Here is a 19115-nt window from a genome sequence, read left to right on the forward strand (position 1 = left end):
TCTTTGGCTGGATGCGGTTTGGCAGCTCCGGAGGAGAAGACACTGATGGGGATTTAACAGGCAGGGGAACTGATTTCTTGACACAGACATTAAAAAAAGCAAGACGGGAACACTCCAGCAAATAAAAAGGAGCATTCGGAGGCAGCAGGAGCAGCAGCAGAGGGAGAGACATAAGGGCACAAACCAACATTTATCTTTTTAGTAGGCGTTGTGTTGAACCTCAGGGTTTTTAGTCGGACAAACCACATAAGGATCTGGAGAAGTGAGGTTGGGACAGACGGGAAGTGTACTGGACAAATATTCTAAACAACGGTTAAGGGGAGCCAGCAGCCTTTCCATGAGGTGGGAATATAACGAGGACAAGTTTGAAATAGAAGAATTTGTTTGAGGCCCCGTAATACGTCACAGGCCTTCAACACAGACTTTATTGATCAGTGAGTCTTCAAGTGAATCTCGGCTTCTGTTTTTACTGAGGAAATTACCCACCTCTTACTGCTGGTAGTGTTGCTGTTTAACAGGAATCCTCCGGTGCTGCATCAAAGCTCCAGCAGCAAGAGGTACACGTTTTAAAGCCTCTTTAGCATTCTCCATTTGGTGTCTGGGGTGCTGTGACAGGTCACGTCTGGCTCAGGCACACACAACCACACTTACACATACAAACACACACTCTGACGCTCAACTGTGCAGCTGGAGGATCAAGAGTTTGTGTTGCACATACCTGCGCTGAAGAGACTGAGTGTGTGTGTGTGTGTGTGTGGTCTGAGGGACGGAGCTGGTCTGGGAAACTGAGTCAGAGAGGCAGTTCTAAGTGCTTTCTGTCAGCAGAAAAGAGGAGACAAGTTCGTACTGCTGAGTGCTTCTCAGAGCCGGCGAGCAGAGTCAGAGGAATGATGATGAGGATGAGACGGACGCTGGGCAGACTCTCCTGCTTGGTGACTCTGGTGGTGGAGCTGAGCTGGATCAACGGGGGCCACAGCATGGACAGACAGGGAGGGAGTCGGGTAAGTGCGGCAAAAAAGATTTATGTCTTAATGCGTGACCGAGAATCAACGGTAGCTTCTCACAATTCCCTGCTTCTGTTTGTAGCTGATGACAGAAATTGTTCCCATTGGTAAAACTTGTAATTATTTGACATTGTGCAGGGAGCAAATAATGATTAGTCTTGATTTCACTTCTTGTTCCTCCTCTTTCCTTTTCCCACCCATTGTGACATAATCCTATTGACACTTGACCAGATGCTGTGACTGCTGTTCACTCACCTTTGCTCCTGTCCACTGATAATAAACCTGACGTGATATAAACCATGTGTCTTTGCGTGTGGCTACAAGACAAACCGGACGTGAACATGGTAGCCCATCTGCGAACTCTTCCCCCGTCTTTACCCCTGTTTCCCGTCATCCCTTTTTCTCAGGAGCTCTCTCGCTCTCTGGTTCTCATTAAGTGGGTCTATCCCCTGGTTGAAGCTGCGGCAGGGAAACCTCCCAACTTTCTGTTCTGTTGTTCCTCTGATTTAAGTGGAAGCAGTCGGCCGGCCAACCTGCCCCACCCTCTCTTCTGCAACACACTGAACACATCAGAGGGCTCGGATCATTTACCAGAGTTGAAGAAAAGCATTGCGCAGACAAGTGCATGTCTATCCTCTGTGACGTGCCTTCGCCCCAGTAGCAGAGCTACCATCCAGTTATCCGGCTCTGGTTTTCCTGCCTCAAAAATGAGCCTGGAAACTCCTCAATCGTTGCTCTCCCATCCTCAGCTGACACCCTCTTCAAAGTCTAGTAAAATTTCAACAAGTTTAAAACAAAAACAAAACTGTAAAAATCCCTCACACGGGACATCATTATGTTATTAGTGCAAGCAGTCGGTGATCTGTTTTTTTTTAATGAGGAGGGGGGAAGTAGACAGGGACAGTAAAAACTTTATGGATATCTGTCATTGCTCCCAATGGCCAATTTTACTCGTCTCCACTTCCACCGACATTACAAACGTGACGCACATCTTGGGCAGGTTGTGTAGCTCACAGCCAGTGGAGGTGTGGATTCTAAATCCTGCCGAAACCACCCACCTGTTCCGAAACATGACTCAATGTCAACTGTCAATCATGATGTCTCCACCCCTTTTTGTAGCATCGAATACCTAATCAAGACTGATATTGAAAAAAAATAACTGTGAAGAGAACCACCCAAAATCCCAGAAACCATCTTTAGGAAAATGTGTGTGTTGAACTATTTTTTTACATTGGGAAAGCAGAGTTTAAGCCTCATACTGGTCGTTCCCCTTATTCCCAGTCTATTTGCCTATTTCAATCTATTCTGCTTCCATTTACCATCATCATGGGGACTTTGAAGTTCTGTATCAGCACAGCTGGTTTTTATGGTTTAATCTCCGATCTGAATCACAGTGCTTCTCTCTGTTTACTGGTAATTGTGCATGTGTGCAAACGGTGCATGTGCTTAAGGACCCTGCTGCCTCCTCTCAAAGTGCACGCTGGGGATTTGTAGTTGAGGGTCCAAGCATTTTGAATGTGTTATGGTTAAATCTGTCTTCCTGTCCTCTTCAATTGTACATGTATAATCTTTGGTAAAGGAGACTTAAAGGTTCAGTGTGTAGATTTTAGTCACACCTAGTGGTGAAGTTGTATGTTGCAGGTGAGCACCCCACACCTCACCCTCTCCTTCCAACATGAAAGAGAACCTGTGGTAGCCTTCAGTCGTCATAAAACCTCAAAAGGTTTGTCCAGACTGAGCTACTGTAAAAAGCATGGTGGCCTCAGTTGAGAGAACCCACTCCCGATGTTAATATAAGTATTAAATATAAAGGTCCCATTCAAAGTAAAGAAAGCAACAATATGTACAATTTAGATGAAACACAGTAGTGAAAAAAATCTGTAGGATTGTTTTATATTCTGCTAATTGAATCTTCACCTAAATCTTACACACTGGACATTTAAAAATGACCAGTTGTCAAAGTGTAATGAGCGTCACCCACTGCGTGATGTCGACTCCCAGTGTCTCCACAGTAAACGTCACATGAGCAGAAAATGACGTACGTAAACAAAGAGATTGTTTTCGGTAGCCATTTAAATCCTGCTGCACATTGACATCAGCCTCAGTCGTCTTTCCAATCTTCACTATTGTCTTCTGTGTGTATGTCTCCTCTTTTTCATCCTTTGTTCTTTGTGTTATCGTTTCATTCTTTTTGTCTTTCGCATGTTAGAAACTTCATTAACACGATCACTCACTCACTCACTCACTCGTGGGGATAGTTTCCCGCTGTAGTCTCACACTCTGACATTTTCTGGACATTTTACTGAAGGGCTGGCAGGAAAAGCAACTGACTCGGACATGTGCGTTCTCACATACAACCCCTTAGGAAAATTCCCATCAAATGTCACATGTTTAGTACATGTTGAATCCAAAGTAGGTCATTTGCAAGATTTGAGTAGATGGGCCTCTCGCATATTGCTTCCAACCCAGTTTAAATGAAACTACCCCTGATTCCAGACTTGGCTTTTTGTGGACAGCTGTGGCCTCATCCTGACTCTGCTGACTCATGCTGCTGGCCCAGAAAAGTGTTGCAGTCATCTTGTGTAAATCCCACAGAACAGAATAAATCTACATGTGTTTACACTGTCCTTCGGGTTGTGATCGTCAGTCTATGGTCCAGTATAAGTTACTGGTGTTGCAAACAGAGAGCAGCCATCATTCAAATCATGGATTGCATGTGCGGCGTTGGGTTTTGGCCCTAACCCCATAATGTGTCAAAGTGGGCGTCAATGACATTATTTTACATTAGCTCTAATAAAGTTATATCCAGGTAGTTTTAACATAAGGGTTTTTTATACCGCTCATCCTACAGATCCATATGAAGGTTTCAGACGCGAGACAAATTAAGTCCTATTGAGACGTCTGTTAGATTTCATGTTTGTTGACTATGAATCATGACAGTGGTTGTAATATCTACTCTGTACAAACTGTAGATGTGATGGAAATTATTTTTCAGTCATCATTTGAGTTGCCTTTTCCTATTACAATAACAGCAATATAATAATTATAATATTTATATTAATACTTTTTTTATTATAGTTTTGAAACTTATTTGAGTCAATATTTAATATGTTGAAAGCAATGAAAATAAATCAGGGAGTTATATTGATTTTTTATTATTTTTATTGTTTATCAATATCATTATATCATGCATGTGATGTCACGTCACTTAAGATAAAGATTGCTTTAAAAAGACAGAAACAAAAAGTTGTCCTATAAAATCGCAATGTTTATTGTATTGTTTAGTGCAAACTTGAAGATTGACCTTTACCTGACATTTAACCTCAAAGCAACTCAAGCCTCGAGTTTAAATTGTGAGGACGAGCTTATAATGGGATCATGTGACCAGATAGAAATACACAAATGTCAAGGTGAGATATTAATGGTGGCCTGTGGCCTGTGATCCCAGCAGGCCATGAAGCAGTGGGAACAGAAGGTGCGATCGGCCTCCAGCCTGGACGAGCTGCTGAGGCTCGAAGAGTTTCCGGACTGGAACCTGTGGAAATGTCGTCTGAGGCTGCAGCAGCCAGAGAGCCTCTCCTCTCTGCCGTCCGGAGGGTCACACCGCTCCACGCGCTACGCCGCCGAATCCTACAGCCTGGAGATACTGAAAGGTCGGATAGAATGTGTGGATCGTGTTCATGTCTATGTGTGCTGACGAGGTTAATGACACATGTACCTCTTGCTTTTAGCCATTGATGAAGAGTGGCAGCGGACTCAGTGCATGCCCAGGGAGACGTGCGTCGACGTGGCCAAGGAGCTGAGCACCGACCCATCGATGTTCTTCAAGCCACCCTGTGTCTCCGTCCACAGGTTTGTTTGACCTGAAATCAGAGCTGCACAACTGACACGAGACATTTAAACATGATGTTTTGGATATTACAGCTCGGAGTCAGCGGCAGCAGCTGTGTGTTTCCTGTAAATGTGGAACACATGTTGTGCAGTGAAGTGTTTGAACCAACGCACGTCACTTTACCCAGATGTGGCTTTATTTTCCCACTGACAGGTGCAGTGGTTGCTGCAATCAAGAGGGCCTCACCTGCAGGAACACGTCGACTGTGTTCGTGAACAAAACTGTGAGTGAGTCAGACTGAAGAGCAGGAACACTTCTATTGAGGATTTAAGTTTCAACACTCTTACACCTGTGTGTGTGTGTGTGTGTGTGCGCGTTATTCTGTGCCTTTCAGGTGCTAAGTATCATTCCATTCAACTTTTTGCCGGAACCCGTGCTAATACAAGTGGCTAATCACACAGAGTGTCGGTGCATGGAGCCGGCCATCATACGACGTAATGCTCAGCCTCACAGGAGCAGTGGGTGAGTCTCACGCCACCAGGTCGACTCTGGTTCCTCTGGTGAATCATATTTTTTCTAATCCATCTGATTCATTGGCAGCTGCTCTCCGACGAGCCGGCGCTCGGCGTCAGAGGACTCCAGGCGACTCTGTGCCAGTGGGTCAATCTGGGATTGTTCCGCTGACAGATGCATACCTTACCCTTCCAGTACACCAGGTGTGTGTTGGCGTGTGTGGGATGAAACCCAATGCTCTTGAAATCGTGATGAGAAGTGATTTCTTGTTCTTCTACTTACATGCACTCCCCCTTTATGGCATTCATCTCAGAGTTGCCACTCAGCTCATGGATGCCCGACTGTGAAATAGATGTGGAGCGCTGCACCTGTCTTTTCAGTCCGGTGCCAACCCCGGAGCCAAGACCGACCCAACGCTGCCTACTCAACACCACCATCTGTGCCTTCAGTAATAAGCGTTTCGATAAAGCCTTATGCAGGTAAGACCAACTGGACAGATGCTTCAGAATAAAAACTCCTTCGTTGAATCTAGTCTGATATAGACTTTTTGATTTAAGCAACAGGTAAAATGATAAAGGGAAAAATGCTATCAAGGAAATAAATAAAATGGCATCGAGTAGAGCACAGATCTCCTCCAAGGCCCATAGTGTTCCCTTCTGGTCAGATCTGGATCCGCACCAAAATATTCATCATATTCTTAGATTACATTACATTACATTTTATTTAGCTGACACTTTTATCCAAAGCAAATACAATAAGTTGATCAACTTTAAAAACATAATCCCCATTGTCTCATCGACTTTTTCTAGACCTGTGTTGTTCCTACAGTAGCTGAGAATAGACCCCCCCCCCCCCATATGAAAAGATATTTAGATTTTTAATCTCATCTGCACTCAGCTGTCATAGATGCTCACCTCCTAAATATGCCAGAATTATTTTTCCAAGTCAAATCCATGAACTGTTTCCTGAGAAAAAGATTAAATCTAAAGCCTGAAAACACTATTTTCATAGAGCAGGAAAAAGTGGATTAAAAATAATATTCCTTCTTCTGTAACTTTGTCAGGATAAGCTCCAAAAGTGTCATGAATTCTTCCTTCATAGTTCAAAAGTTCAAAGTGTTTTATTTGTCATGTATATGATCCTGTACAATGCAATTCTTACTTCCTCTTCCTCAAAAAACAAACAGACAGGGGTGAAAACATAACCTCCTATAGGTGGAGGGAATTAAATAGGACAGAGCGACAGTAAGAGGATGAGATATGAGAGTCGGTGAGGACGGCAGCTACGTGCAGGGTGAAGTGAATAAACAGTTTCTAAATGACTCGTCTCTTATTCCCAGGTGCAGACCGACCAAGTAGAATTCCACCGGGAAGTAAACGACGACAACCTGCTCACCAGAGAAAAAGGCAGAGAAAAAAAGGCTCATAATTTATTTACAGTCCTATTTATGCTGATCACTTTAACTAAATATGATGATATTAACTCACAAGATTGTGTTTACAATTGATTTTACTTTAACATTCGTACCTTAAGTCTCAATCAACGTGTCAAGCTTGTTTTGTACATTTGTTCTTTGTGCACTGAATATGTAGTTTATATTAAAAGATTATTTTTATAATTTGAATTTGCAATGAATGTATGAGTTATTGCTGGGCTCCTATCCACAGTTTTTGTCAACAACAACACCCGGTTAGTTGATTCTTGTTACTTCTGAAAGATAATAACGATACTTTATAAAAAATGATTCACCCTCTGTGGAAGTTTTCATGTTTTTTTTCCAGTCAAAGGAGATTTAACCGTTTTTTTTATTCTTAAATATCTGTAAAAATGTCCAACGAGAAACTTGTAATGCCCTTGTTCTTTTTTTTCAACATTTTTATCATTAGCGGTTCGGTTGATTTGAGGTGTGATACTCTGCAACGTTACCAATTTGGAAAACAGTTTCTCAAGGTAATGTAATTATGGGATACGTCGGGCTCCACACGCTGGAGCCTTCATTCATCGGGGATGTAAGGATGCATTTACAGGAGCCGTTAAAAATGGGACAGCCTTATCACGCCGATGCTATTCAACCAGTCTTTAAATTAATTCACTGAATTGATTCTGTAGCTGTGTCTCAGTACAGTCGGTCAAGGGTGTACACCTCGCCCAATGTCATTTACAATTGGCACCTGCTCCCTGTGATCATCAGCACATTGAGATGATTGGTGCACGGACAAAGAGCCTAAAGAATTTAATCATTAATGAACTCAGGCTCAATGTATCTATTCAGTTGCAGATAGCAATGTGTGGAGTTGTCTTTCATGATACCTGTGCAGAGATGAAGCTGTTTTACAAAGAAACAGGAAGAAATTTCCACATGGGCAAAACGGACCAGTCCACACAGACTCAAGGCCGAGATTTCTGCCTAATGCGCATCAACTCAATAATACTGACGTGGAGGAAGAGATCACAGCTGCAAAAAAGTATTTTTACATTTGTGATTTATTTAGATGACTTTACATCTTTTTTTCAAACTTTTTATTTGAGTCACACACAAATAAAGCCAGACTCCTTATAACCAATGTTGCTAAACAATAAAAATACATTTTAATATACAATTAAGCAGCTGTTTCGCTAATGTGAGATTTGCTGCATTGCTCTTAGAACCTGTGAATAATTTCTTTGCCAGATGGTGGCAGAGCTGATAGAGATCTGACCCTCTATACCTTTTATACTGGATATGTATTTGAGCTTCCAGGTGAAACTCCATATTTTCTGATAACAAGAACTCCGCGGACTGTAAATACAGCATCTCGTAAAACATGTCAGCCATTTGTAAATGTATTGATTTTACTGTTGTTGCTTGGTGAATGTATTGATTTACAGTTTTGTATTCCTATATATCGCCTGTAAAATGAGCGTGCCATATACGTGCCTCCTTATTTTCTTTGACTGGATTTTGTGACCCACATATATTGATTTAAGATATCGTTATATTTTCCTGTCATTGTGTCTATGATATTTTGTCGACTTATCCATCCACCTCAACCTCCTCATACTAACACAACCTTCATCGCTTCTCTCTGCTCCCATCAGAAGTCCTACGGCCACTAGAGGTCGCCCTACAAAACCATTTTTGCATTGTTAAGAGATGCTGTACCTTTCAAAGCTTGTGACTCATTATCCTTCGTTCATCCAATGTATGACTTTCTAATGTTCTTATGCAAGATATCAGTGCCCACAAAAGACAAATGCATCAAAACAATAAAAATTGGCATATAAATAAGGTGAAATTTTGTCTAAAACATCACATACCGGCTTTAATAAATATTATTATTTATCTCTTATCCGAGAATATAGTATTTAGGGTTGTAAGAAGTAGATTAAGGTTCAAATTGAAAACTGAAACAAAGGTTGGAGGTTTATTTTAATGTAAACCTCAGTTTAAAAAATATATCCTTTAAATGCATAATTATAAAAACAACAATATATCATTCTACAAGGAAAAAAACAAATCATAAAACTGTGAATCCTGAAATGTGTCAAAGCTAACTTTAAACAAAAACCTAAATTAAACCAAAATTGAATCCAAGACACGAAATCCAAACCGAATACCCCATACAGCATTACAATAATAAAGTAAAGACTATAAAATAATCATATCTTCTTTTTAATCTTATGCAAAAGCAGAGATTAAGGACATGGTACCAAAGATAATCAATTGATTTTTATGGCACAAGATTCACTTTTGCTCTGGTCTGAGATGAATACTGATGCTTCAAAGTGCCCCCGCTCCCAGTGTCACCAATTATAAATTCTTTCAACAAGTGACAAATTCCCCATGAGACGACACTGACATCAAGTGTGGGGAAATAATGAGATGTCATTTCAGCTCTCTGATGTGCTTTGATGGTTCTGACACTTTGCATTTGGTCGCTTCCGAGGCAGGCGGGCGTGTAACAAGGGCGCCAACCACATACGGATCAATATGCCGCTCGGTGAACACATGCAGAGCCCATAACGCTGACCTTTAGAGACACCGTGTGAGAGGCGCAGGAGGGCGGAAGCGTTTCATTATGTTTCTCCTCCTATTCAGGCAGTTCTGAGTAATCAAGGCCTCCATATGAAGAAAAGAAATGTCTGGAGCGACTGGCTCAGACAATTGTCTTTTTTATTCACATTTTATTTATATAGTTTTTATAATACACCCTTGCCTCCCACATAGCAAAATTGTTCTGGCCCAGATGTGGGCCACATTCCACATACATGGAATGATGGCCCTTGGGCAGTGCACTCCTGTCTGCCAGATCTGAGCCACTAGTAAGCCACAGCAATACTGCATGTCAACCAAATTATTTTGTGCCATCAGGGCCATATTCATCATTCACATTGGCCACTTAAGGTTCATGCCCTCTGCAAGGAGGTGAAGTGACTCATGTGGTAAATATGGCCTAAACTGCATAAAAGTAAATTCTAACGTTTGGTTGACATGTGGTATTGTTGTGGCTTACTTGTGGCCCAGATTTGGCAAAAAGGAGCGGACCGCCCATGTGCCATTATTCCAGGTGGCATATCGTTGTGGTCGACAAACAGCAGAAGGAGGCAGGTGTGAAGGATGTAACGATCCCAAGCGACGGCAACATCAAGAAGATTGAATACGAGCAGCTCAAAAAATACCAAGGGCTAAAAGAGGAGCAAGAGAAGATGTGGAAAGTGAATGTATCATTGGTTCCAGAAGTTATCGACACAAGGCTGTTACCCTCTCACTTGGAGAGTGGCTCAAGCAGATCAACATCTGAAATCTGTGTCCAGCAGTATTCAGTCCAAGCAGCAGCTAAGATCCTGCACTGCAGAACCCCAGGCTCCCAGGACTCTGGTCGAGGACCCAAGCTCGAACACAAAACCGCCAACATGCGTGACCCCTGGATTTAATTTAGTTTGATTCATTTATATTTATAACAAGCCTGGGGATCTTTAAACATTCTGACCAAAAATTATTTTACTTTATGTCAAATCTGTAATGCTGCAGGTGCGACTGTCAGAGTTTCTCGTGCAGGATTCCTTCTGGAACCATGAAAAAGTTTAATCCTGCTCTTCCTATTGTCTTGTACCTCAAAACCTATCTTTTGGGATTTGAATGAATTGCAGGAAACATTCCTCCTGACTTCCTGCAGGAGGCAGGACTTTTCTTACTGGATTCATTTATTGTGCTTAAAACCCCCAGAGCAAAACTTTTCTGCAGGTAGAACTTAAAAAAGAGTGATTTCATACATGTGTGAATGGGCTTTTATTTGTCTTAATCGGTTTTCTTTCGTCCTTACACTAAAAAGATATTAAGGGATCCTTATTTACATTGCAGAGTTTCCACAGACTTTAAAGACGTCATGTTAAGTAGAAGGCTGAGACCATGCAGGACAGAAATTTGGCAACGAACTCCTACCACAATTAAACAAACACTATCCAGACTGAATTATACACCCACTCGTCACAAACTGGGCATGATCCTGTCCCTGTGTGAAGCACCAAATTAGGAAACTGTGGCGTGATATGGTGACTGTTAATCTATGTGACAGTGCAGAATAATCATGTCCAGTCAACAGAGGGGCTAAAATTATGTGATGTATACACACGACCGAGGCCATGAAAATAACTCAAGTATAAAAGGTGCACGCGAGGATTCACGCTCACGCTGCAATATATTTCAGAGAGGGATTAAATGAAATTATATTTATTTCACATTATTTTCTTCAACTGTTGAGAGAAAATTAGTCTGAACCTTCAGTTGGTTGTAAACTGGATTAACACAACTAAAGAGAAACAAGAACACACCTTGCATAAACCCAACACTAATTTACAAATGGGATCTCAAACACATGCCTTCACGTTCAGTGTTTATTTTTCACATTGTGTTCAACAGGCACACGGCTCAATTTAACCAGAGGACGGCTCACATTGAAAGAGTATCTCTGCTTTAAATTTCACAGCGATCACAGCACCTGACATTAAGAGATATACACATATAAACAGCAATATGGTGCAGGCAGAGTTTCACACATCAATAGTCAGTAGAATATCCATGTACATTTAAATATCCCCCTGTGGATCACATTGACTGAACTTTCATATGAAGGCAGCGGCACGGCGGATGATAATAATATCTTTAATATAGTTCTGTCCAGAAATCCTGTTTCAAGGGGATTTCCTTCCCTTCAGTGAAGGAACCTCTTGACCCAAGAGTCACTATTGGAACTACAGAGGATATCACCATTATGCTGCTGGATATGAACGCTGCCATCTTCAAGTAGAGCCAGAGTCCGTCCACTGGGGTGGAGCTGCGCTGTCGAGGTCCGTCTCAGCTGTCAATCATGATGTGTCACCCCGATTTTATAGAATCAAATTACAACAGATTTTTGGGGAAAATGTACATTTAACAACGTGATTAGAACTACCGCAAATGAAAGAAACCATCTTTGAGAAAAACGTATATAATGGGTAATTATGACTTTCTAGTTTGGTCCATGTCCCATCCACTAACACGGAGTAAGCCAGGTTTATGACCTCCAAGTGACTCTATGGCTTCACTTAAGTCGTCCATCTTTATACAGACCGTGGTTGTGTTATCCCTCTGAGAATGTTAACGCGTTAAAAATGTTCGTTTTCAGCTTGAAGCATCACTGTGCTTTACTACACAACTGGTTTGACTGAAGATGTGAAATCTGCACCTGAGCTGTGACTGATCATCCCGCATTAAGAGACGATCTGTTTTATCCACATTTATAATTAACAAGCTGGCCTTAATTTGAATTTGTGGTGAGTGCAAAGTGGAACATGGTGTTATTATTTGGACAACACACATAACTACACTACACAACACTACACTACACACTCATACTCGCTCACACACAGTCCTCCTGAAAGATCTGTCTGCCGTTGATGAGGCTCAGACTTGCCACAGAGTAGTGTGTGCTGCGGATGGAGGTCACACGTGTGTTGTAGTGGGTCGGGCTCTGTGAGGAGTGTGTGAGGATCATACGACAGCAGCAGCAAAGCTGCTGCTGGAACTGCTTCTTGAAGGACTTGCTCAGCAGGTAAAGGGCGAACGGGTTGAGGCAGGAGTTGGTGAAAGCCAGGATACGAGCTGTGACACTGCAAACAAAGTGAACCAGCGAGGTGTCCACCTGGCCGGGGGAAAGACAGAGGATGCAAAACTGAGAAATGTATCAGAATACTATGATACAAACAAATACAAATACAGCACCGGGATATCAGGTGCTGTGAACGGACAGAATCAGAATTGTTACAGTATAATGTTCGTCCAGATTATTTGAATCTGATTCGCAAAGTTAACTAAATTATGCAAAATGCCCGAACAAGTGACTGGGGCCATCTCTCATTATCAGTTCACACCACTTTCAATTATTTATCTCACCTGATGAATTTCTGACTTGTGTTTGCCAAGGGTTAACGTCTGTTCCATCATTAAATTCTAACTTGACCATTGGTAATTATTAATTAATTATACATTTTCAACCTGCACAGTTGATAACTCATACATTTATTTAGGTACATAGTTAAGATATTACGTTACAAAACCTATTGTTTTAGGGAGGAAATGTAGGTGTCATTAGAAAAATGATGAAACGCAGTAAAGATTATTTAATATAACATAAAGACAGTAACTAGATTATATAATCCTATTGTATATAGACAAGAAAATATCTGATATATCGTCAGTCAGTGATTTACTGTACCTGGGAGTAGTGGTAGGAGCGGTACAAGTAGATGATGTGACTGGGAAGCCAGCAAACAGCAAAGAGGCCAACAAACACCAGCACTGTCTTGGCCAAACGCTTTCTTGATTCAACCTGCGGGTTATTGAAATAACTTCAAAACAAAGAGCAAAGCTAACAGAAGAGACATCGAAACATAAGAAGAGGAAAAAGTAAATAACATTTAATTACCGCATTAAACAAATTGTATTATATATAGCCGTAGCAACTATTGAGTTCACTGACGTTATGTTGTTATTATTATTTCTTAGAATTTCGGGGCTACATTATATATAATAAACTGATTCTAGTATTTTAAGTTTGTATTAAAATTTTCACTGTGAATTCATTTCTGAGTAGTTAATTAGCTAGTTAGTCGATATTTGATCTAAATCATAGACTGTGGAAAAAGGTTTAAATATAACCAAAATACATTTCTGAAAATATTGATTTATTCAAGGCATTGAATGACATTAGCATATTGTAAACTGGGTTACAGTCCCATTAGTGATAACGCTAACACTAGCCTGTCGTTTTGCGTGCACGTTGCCCTCTACAGGCAGGTTTGAGGCGCTCCTCATCAGGCTCCGGGCAATGAAGGTGTAGTACACAGAGATGATCAGCAGGGGAATGACGTAGAAAATAAGGAAGGAGGCCATGGAGTGGATCTTAGGGTGCAGGTCCCCAGCGTGGGGGTAAGGCGCGCAGGTTTTGAAGCTTTCATTGGTTGAGGGGAGGTTGAAAGTGTGGAGGTCAGAGAAGACGGCCTCTGGGATCGCAAGAACCAGGGAGAAGAGCCAGATGAGAGCTGCCCTCAGGACTATGCTGCTCGTGGTGGTTGATGTTTGGATGTCCAACGGCTTCACTATGGCCTTGTACCTAGAGAAAGAAAGAAAGAAAGTTAGGTAGATCGTACAGTAGGTAGGTAGGTAGGTAGGTAGGTCGGCAGTTAGGTAGGTAGGTAGGTAGGTCGGTAGGTAGGTCAGTAGTAGGTAGGTAGGTCGGTAGGTCGGTCGGTAGTAGGTAGGTAGTTCGGTAGGTAGGTCGGTAGTAGGTAGGTAGGTCGGTAGGTTGTCGGTAGTAGGTAGGTAGGTCGGTAGGTAGGTCGGAAGTAGGTAGGTAGGTTGGTAGGTAGGTCTGAAGTTGGTTGGATTTTTTCCAACACAAATGTTTTATTTATGAAACATGTAATGCACTGTTGCCTTGTTCTCTCCAGGCCTTATGGGTTTTCCTCCATTTACAAACATCCACTTAAGGTGAAAAAAAAATGGCCAGGTGCGTAAATGTGAGCATGATTGTTTGAGTGTATGTGCCCTGTGACAGACTGTCATCCTTCCCTGTCTAAAAATAGGCCTCACTTTAACAAAACATATAATAACCATGGAGTGTGATGATAACAGAACATTGCTATCGTATCTAGGCAACGACGCTTGGTCCGTGGAATCAACAGCACTCACTACTGCTCCGCCTTATTCATAAAAATAAGGCGGAGCAGCCGGAAAAGGGCACAGGCCCTTTTACAAAAGCTGTGGTAGGCCATAATCACAATAATAACAATAATAATATAAATCCCTTTCCACTTCCTGTAGGTCACTGTTTTTCAGCATCACCTTACGAGTTGTAGCCTTCGAGCTGAAACCTGGAAGCTTTGATTAATATTAAAATCGTACGATCACACAGTCTAAATGTCTTTTATTGTTTTTTTGTCGTGCTTCAGATAATTAGCCATTTTAACTACAGTGCTCACCTGCACCACATGCAAATATTTCAGCAAAAAACTATTTCCACACTGTCCCTTTTTGCAGGCAACAAAGTGTCGGTGGGGTGGTGTGGCCTAGGGGGTAGAGTGGGTGTTCTCTAACAAGAAGGTTGCCGCTTCAATCCCCACTCTTCCCCATCTGCATGCCGAAGTGTCCTTGGCAAGATACTGAACCCCTAAATGGCCACTCATAAAATGTTGAGTGTACTAAAAATGTAAGACACTGTGGACAAACGTGTCAGCTAAATGACACGTAACATGTACTGTCACTGATACATATTGTGTAGTAGAATGATAATTAAACAAGGGCAAAAAGCTTGCGAGACCTTTCTCCAGCGCTGACCCAGAGCTGTGGACAGATCTGACAGTGAGCGAGGAGCTGATGATGACAAAGTTAAGGCACACAATTTGTGTACTCCTGACAGACACAGGGGATTAGTGAAATGTGAAATGTTTGGGAAAACCCATCAACAGTCACCTCTTCAGCAGCCGTCTCACCTCTGATCATTAATGCTCTCTAACATTTCAAACACCTTCCTGTTGCTGCAGCATGCAATTAAAGTTATCGATTACCGATAACACACAGAGGAGCTTTTCTGGCTGAACGAAAATACTGCTGGAGACTTTTTAACAGTAGGAGACTTTGTTTCCTTGTACGAGCGGCTGTAACTGCCGAGCTTATAGAACTCTATTTGCTATTTATATTTTCTATTCTCTGGGACAATGAGGAATATTAAAAAATATATATTGAACTCCGCCCTGATCCACATCCACACCAGAATTTAAGGGGTTTGTAATACTTTTAGTAAAATACATTTCTTTGTAAATTCAACTTTTAGGCTGTATATGTGAAATTTCAATGTCAATTTCTATTTATATAGCACATTTAAAACCACTTGGTTGACCAGAGTGCTTCACAAAGTATAAGGTACAACAAGGAGACAGCAATACGCAACTCATGAGAATACCGGCACTCAAAATAAAATAAGATAAAATAAATGTTTGATTAGTCTTTTTCTCCAACTTCTGTATGTCTTCCATTTCTGTATGCGTCATTGCTACGTGGTTCATCGAGTTCACTATTGATAAAACAATAAATGTCCCATAATTTGTTTTATTATTGTTGCTCCTGGGTGAAGGCTGTAGTTTTAATCGCCCTTCTATGAACAGAAATTAAAAAAACACTTAATACAAAACATTTAACAAATCTCCAGTGAACATTAAAACCAATTATCTGTTAAAACTCCTCACCATGTTTGCTCAATGCAATGTCATTGGACTTAGGTCATATTGCTTTTGATGAAAATTATCTTGTATAGGATCAAAACAATCTTGTGTTAATGATCAGATTCTGTTACTGAGAGGAAATGACTCAGTGACCATGAGATAGGGACAAAAAGAGGAATAGTAAAACACCCACACATACAGGTTTGCACAGCAGCTCATTAGATGTTCACATTGACGCCCCAAACCAAAACCTTATCCTTACCTGAACCACGACGCACACACTCACACTCACACACAACCACACACACTCACACACACACATACACACACACACAGACACACACACACATGCACACACAGGTATCTATGATGTCAGAGGACATAACACTGACTTACAATGATTTCCAAGAGACTTGCTCTAAGCCTTACCGTCACTATACTTGCCTAACCCCTCATCTTAACCTGAATCTTGGAGTCAGGTCCCCCAATACCTGAGCCACACAAACCACACACACTCACACACTCTCACACACTCTCTCTCTCACACACACACACACACACACACACACACACTCACAAACACACACACACACACACACTCACAAACACACACTCAGACACACACACACTCACAGAGGTATCCATGACGTCAGAGGACATTACATTGACTTACATTGATTGACTTGCTCTAACCCTTACCATCTCAAACCTTAACCCAAACGTAAACTTTAAAACATTTCTTTATGGGGACTTGATTTTGGTCGCCCTAGGGAGACAAGTCCCCATAATGTGAAAATAGATTCAGGTACCCCAATATCTGAACCACACAAACCACACACACTCACTCACACACGCACACGCAAACACACACACACACACACAGACACATACACTCACACTCACACACAAACACAAACACAAACACAAACACAATCACAACCACAAACACAACCACACACCTGGCACATGTCAACAGTGTCAAACAGTGGCCGGCTTCGTGCGTAAAATTCCTCTGATCAGCACACGCGTATATTTGTTCCCCATTTAAGACAACAAAAATACGTTGTAAAAGAAAACATTTGTATGATGCCTTTTATATTTCATGTAAAGCACCTTGAATTGTCATGTTGTTGGCCTATAATCCGATTACCAGGTCTATTCACAAAATGAGTCCTGGTCGGTATGGAAATGACAACAGAGGTGGAAGCCTACCTGTCAGCAGAGAGAGCAGTGAGAGTGAACACCGACACCCCGACCGAGGTGAGCTGAATGAAGGGGATGACTTTACAGCCCACTCTGCCGAACAGCCACTCCTCTGACAGGTAGCGGCTGGCGTCCACCGGAGCGCAGGTCACCAGCAGCAGCACGTCCCCGAGCGCCAGGCTCGACATGAACAGGTTGGGCACATTGCGCGTGGACTTGGCCGAGCAGAAGGTCTTGATGAGGGTGATGTTGCCGATCAGACCCAACACGCTTATGACCCCGTAAACCGAAGCGATAGCGACGCCGGAGAGCCACATCGTGCGCGCCGGGGCTCTGGAGAGGAGTGCGCGCGTTTGGCTGCAGATGGCTGGTGTGGCTCCCTGCGTCACACCAGCTTATTCTCGAGAGATTTCTTTAGAAATAGTTCAAACCGAAACACGGAGGAGCTTTTTCAGGCTATAGAGAGGAAGAGAGAACATACCGAGGAGGGCTTGGTGTCCAACTTGGTGTCCTCTTCAGTATGGAGCGTGTTACTCCATAGGGGCTGTCACCCAGTGCGCATAACTTACCCAGCATGCTCCAATGCAGAGCTCAACGATCAATATGAACGTCTGTGGTATTGAATTAACGAGATCAAACAACATGATTTTAGGTAGAATATTTTAAATTCGTTATCAATGTTTTAGAGAAGAACACATGTATTGGAATAAAAGGAGACATTTAAATATTTATTTATTTTTAACTGTTTGAGTGAAAATATTTTATCCTTTTATTTTCCTCTTTTCCTGTATTATAATGAATTCATGTTTTTACTGTCAAAGTGAACTAACAGCACATCATGGTGAAACGACAGCTTCATGCACAGACTCACTTCACTGTTCATTAACTCACAAGACTGACAGCAGTGTTCTGTGCCTTGTTACACTCTCAGATGGAAATGCATTTAGGAGAGTTGTTTTGTGTGTTTGTCTATTTTTTTGTGTGTACCTCCATATTTATTGATGTCAGCAATAGACTCTGACTAAAACAAGTTTCAAGTTTAAACCAGCAGCAAAGTTGTCTCCCCTGCAGGAGCGACAACTGAATCGTGGTTCTATATTGAATCTATAAAGCAAACCTCATATGACAGAGACTGTTAGATGCACATGTTTCTTAAACCATGCTGTGGTTTTTTTCATAATCCTTTTTACAAGCAAAAAAATGGACAGGGGTGAAAACATAACCTCCTCGTCCGAGGTAATTAAAATGAAATGTAAACACCGGGGAGTCGTCAGCCGGGGAGCACATCTTCTGGAAATCAATTTCTGTGCATCTCTAAATTGTTTCACTTATCTGCAACTGAGCAATTTGACCATTTCTTTTGTTTGCTATATTCACGGCATGTTTCAACAGAAAAGGGAGCAGCATGAGGTAGCAATAGATAAAGAGAAAGCTAGACATCTTCTACTTAGTTTTTTCTGCTCAGGAAATCTCACAGAAATCGGTGATACCTTCTGAGTGGATCAGGGCACAGTTAGGTTTTACCTGCTTTTAAGGGTAATTATTTCAACAGGTCTTTCTTTCCCTATTTTAAATCTGATTCATCCATAAGACTTATTCAATATTTCATGGTCAGTGTGATTGCTTCCTGATGACAAGCTGGAAGTTCAAATAACCTACTTATTAGTACTTTCCCACTTATCCGTTCGCTATGTATTATTGCCACCAGCGATTATCCTGATATGTTATTAGAATATGGTTTTAATTGAAGCCTCTATGCCTCTTGCTTGTAGTGATAGACTACAGCCCCCTGCGACCCTGAGCAGGATGGAGAGGTGCTGAAAAGG

At 41.7% G+C, this 19115-nt stretch overlaps 2 protein-coding genes across 3 annotated transcripts; one reads left to right on the forward strand and one right to left on the reverse strand.

The window, feature by feature from the left end:
* Positions 1-209: 209 nt before the first annotated feature.
* On the forward strand, positions 210-8581 carry vegfd (vascular endothelial growth factor D). Of its 2 annotated transcripts, none has more exons than XM_062413524.1 (8): positions 210-1001; positions 4453-4657; positions 4736-4856; positions 5050-5119; positions 5231-5358; positions 5437-5552; positions 5663-5828; positions 6689-8581. In XM_062413524.1, the coding sequence occupies exons 1-8, from the start codon at positions 888-890 to the stop codon at positions 6705-6707; spliced, it is 939 nt and encodes a 312-aa protein (XP_062269508.1). In that variant the 5' UTR covers positions 210-887; the 3' UTR covers positions 6708-8581. The 2 variants fall into 2 exon arrangements, with proteins under 2 accessions (XP_062269508.1, XP_062269582.1); XM_062413598.1 differs by having other exon boundaries at positions 4456-4657.
* Positions 8582-11227: 2646 nt separating this feature from the next.
* On the reverse strand, positions 11228-17606 carry grpr (gastrin-releasing peptide receptor). The gene is made up of 4 exons (XM_062393160.1): positions 17299-17606; positions 13628-13979; positions 13083-13196; positions 11228-12509 (listed from the first exon to the last, which is right to left on the reverse strand). The coding sequence occupies exons 1-4, from the start codon at positions 17604-17606 to the stop codon at positions 12228-12230; spliced, it is 1056 nt and encodes a 351-aa protein (XP_062249144.1). The 3' UTR covers positions 11228-12227.
* Positions 17607-19115: the final 1509 nt, after the last annotated feature.

Source organism: Platichthys flesus, chromosome 1 (genome assembly GCF_949316205.1).
Source record: "Platichthys flesus chromosome 1, fPlaFle2.1, whole genome shotgun sequence".
NCBI lineage: Eukaryota > Metazoa > Chordata > Actinopteri > Pleuronectiformes > Pleuronectidae > Platichthys > Platichthys flesus.

Bases quoted from the DNA above. Each gene is read 5' to 3' on its own strand.
- grpr (XM_062393160.1), bottom strand. From the start codon at position 17,606: ATGTGGCTCTCCGGCGTCGCTATCGCTTCGGTTTACGGGGTCATAAGC. The intron at 13,197-13,627 runs GCTAGTGTTAGC...AATAACCCGCAG, and splicing joins ACGTGCACGCAAAACGACAG to GTTGAATCAAGAAAGCGTTT. The intron at 12,510-13,082 runs GTACAGTAAATC...TCCCCCGGCCAG, and splicing joins GCTCCTACCACTACTCCCAG to GTGGACACCTCGCTGGTTCA.
- vegfd (XM_062413524.1), top strand. From the start codon at position 888: ATGATGATGAGGATGAGACGGACGCTGGGCAGACTCTCCTGCTTGGTG. The intron at 4,658-4,735 runs GTCGGATAGAAT...TCTTGCTTTTAG, and splicing joins CAGCCTGGAGATACTGAAAG to CCATTGATGAAGAGTGGCAG. The intron at 5,120-5,230 runs GTGAGTGAGTCA...TGTGCCTTTCAG, and splicing joins CTGTGTTCGTGAACAAAACT to GTGCTAAGTATCATTCCATT.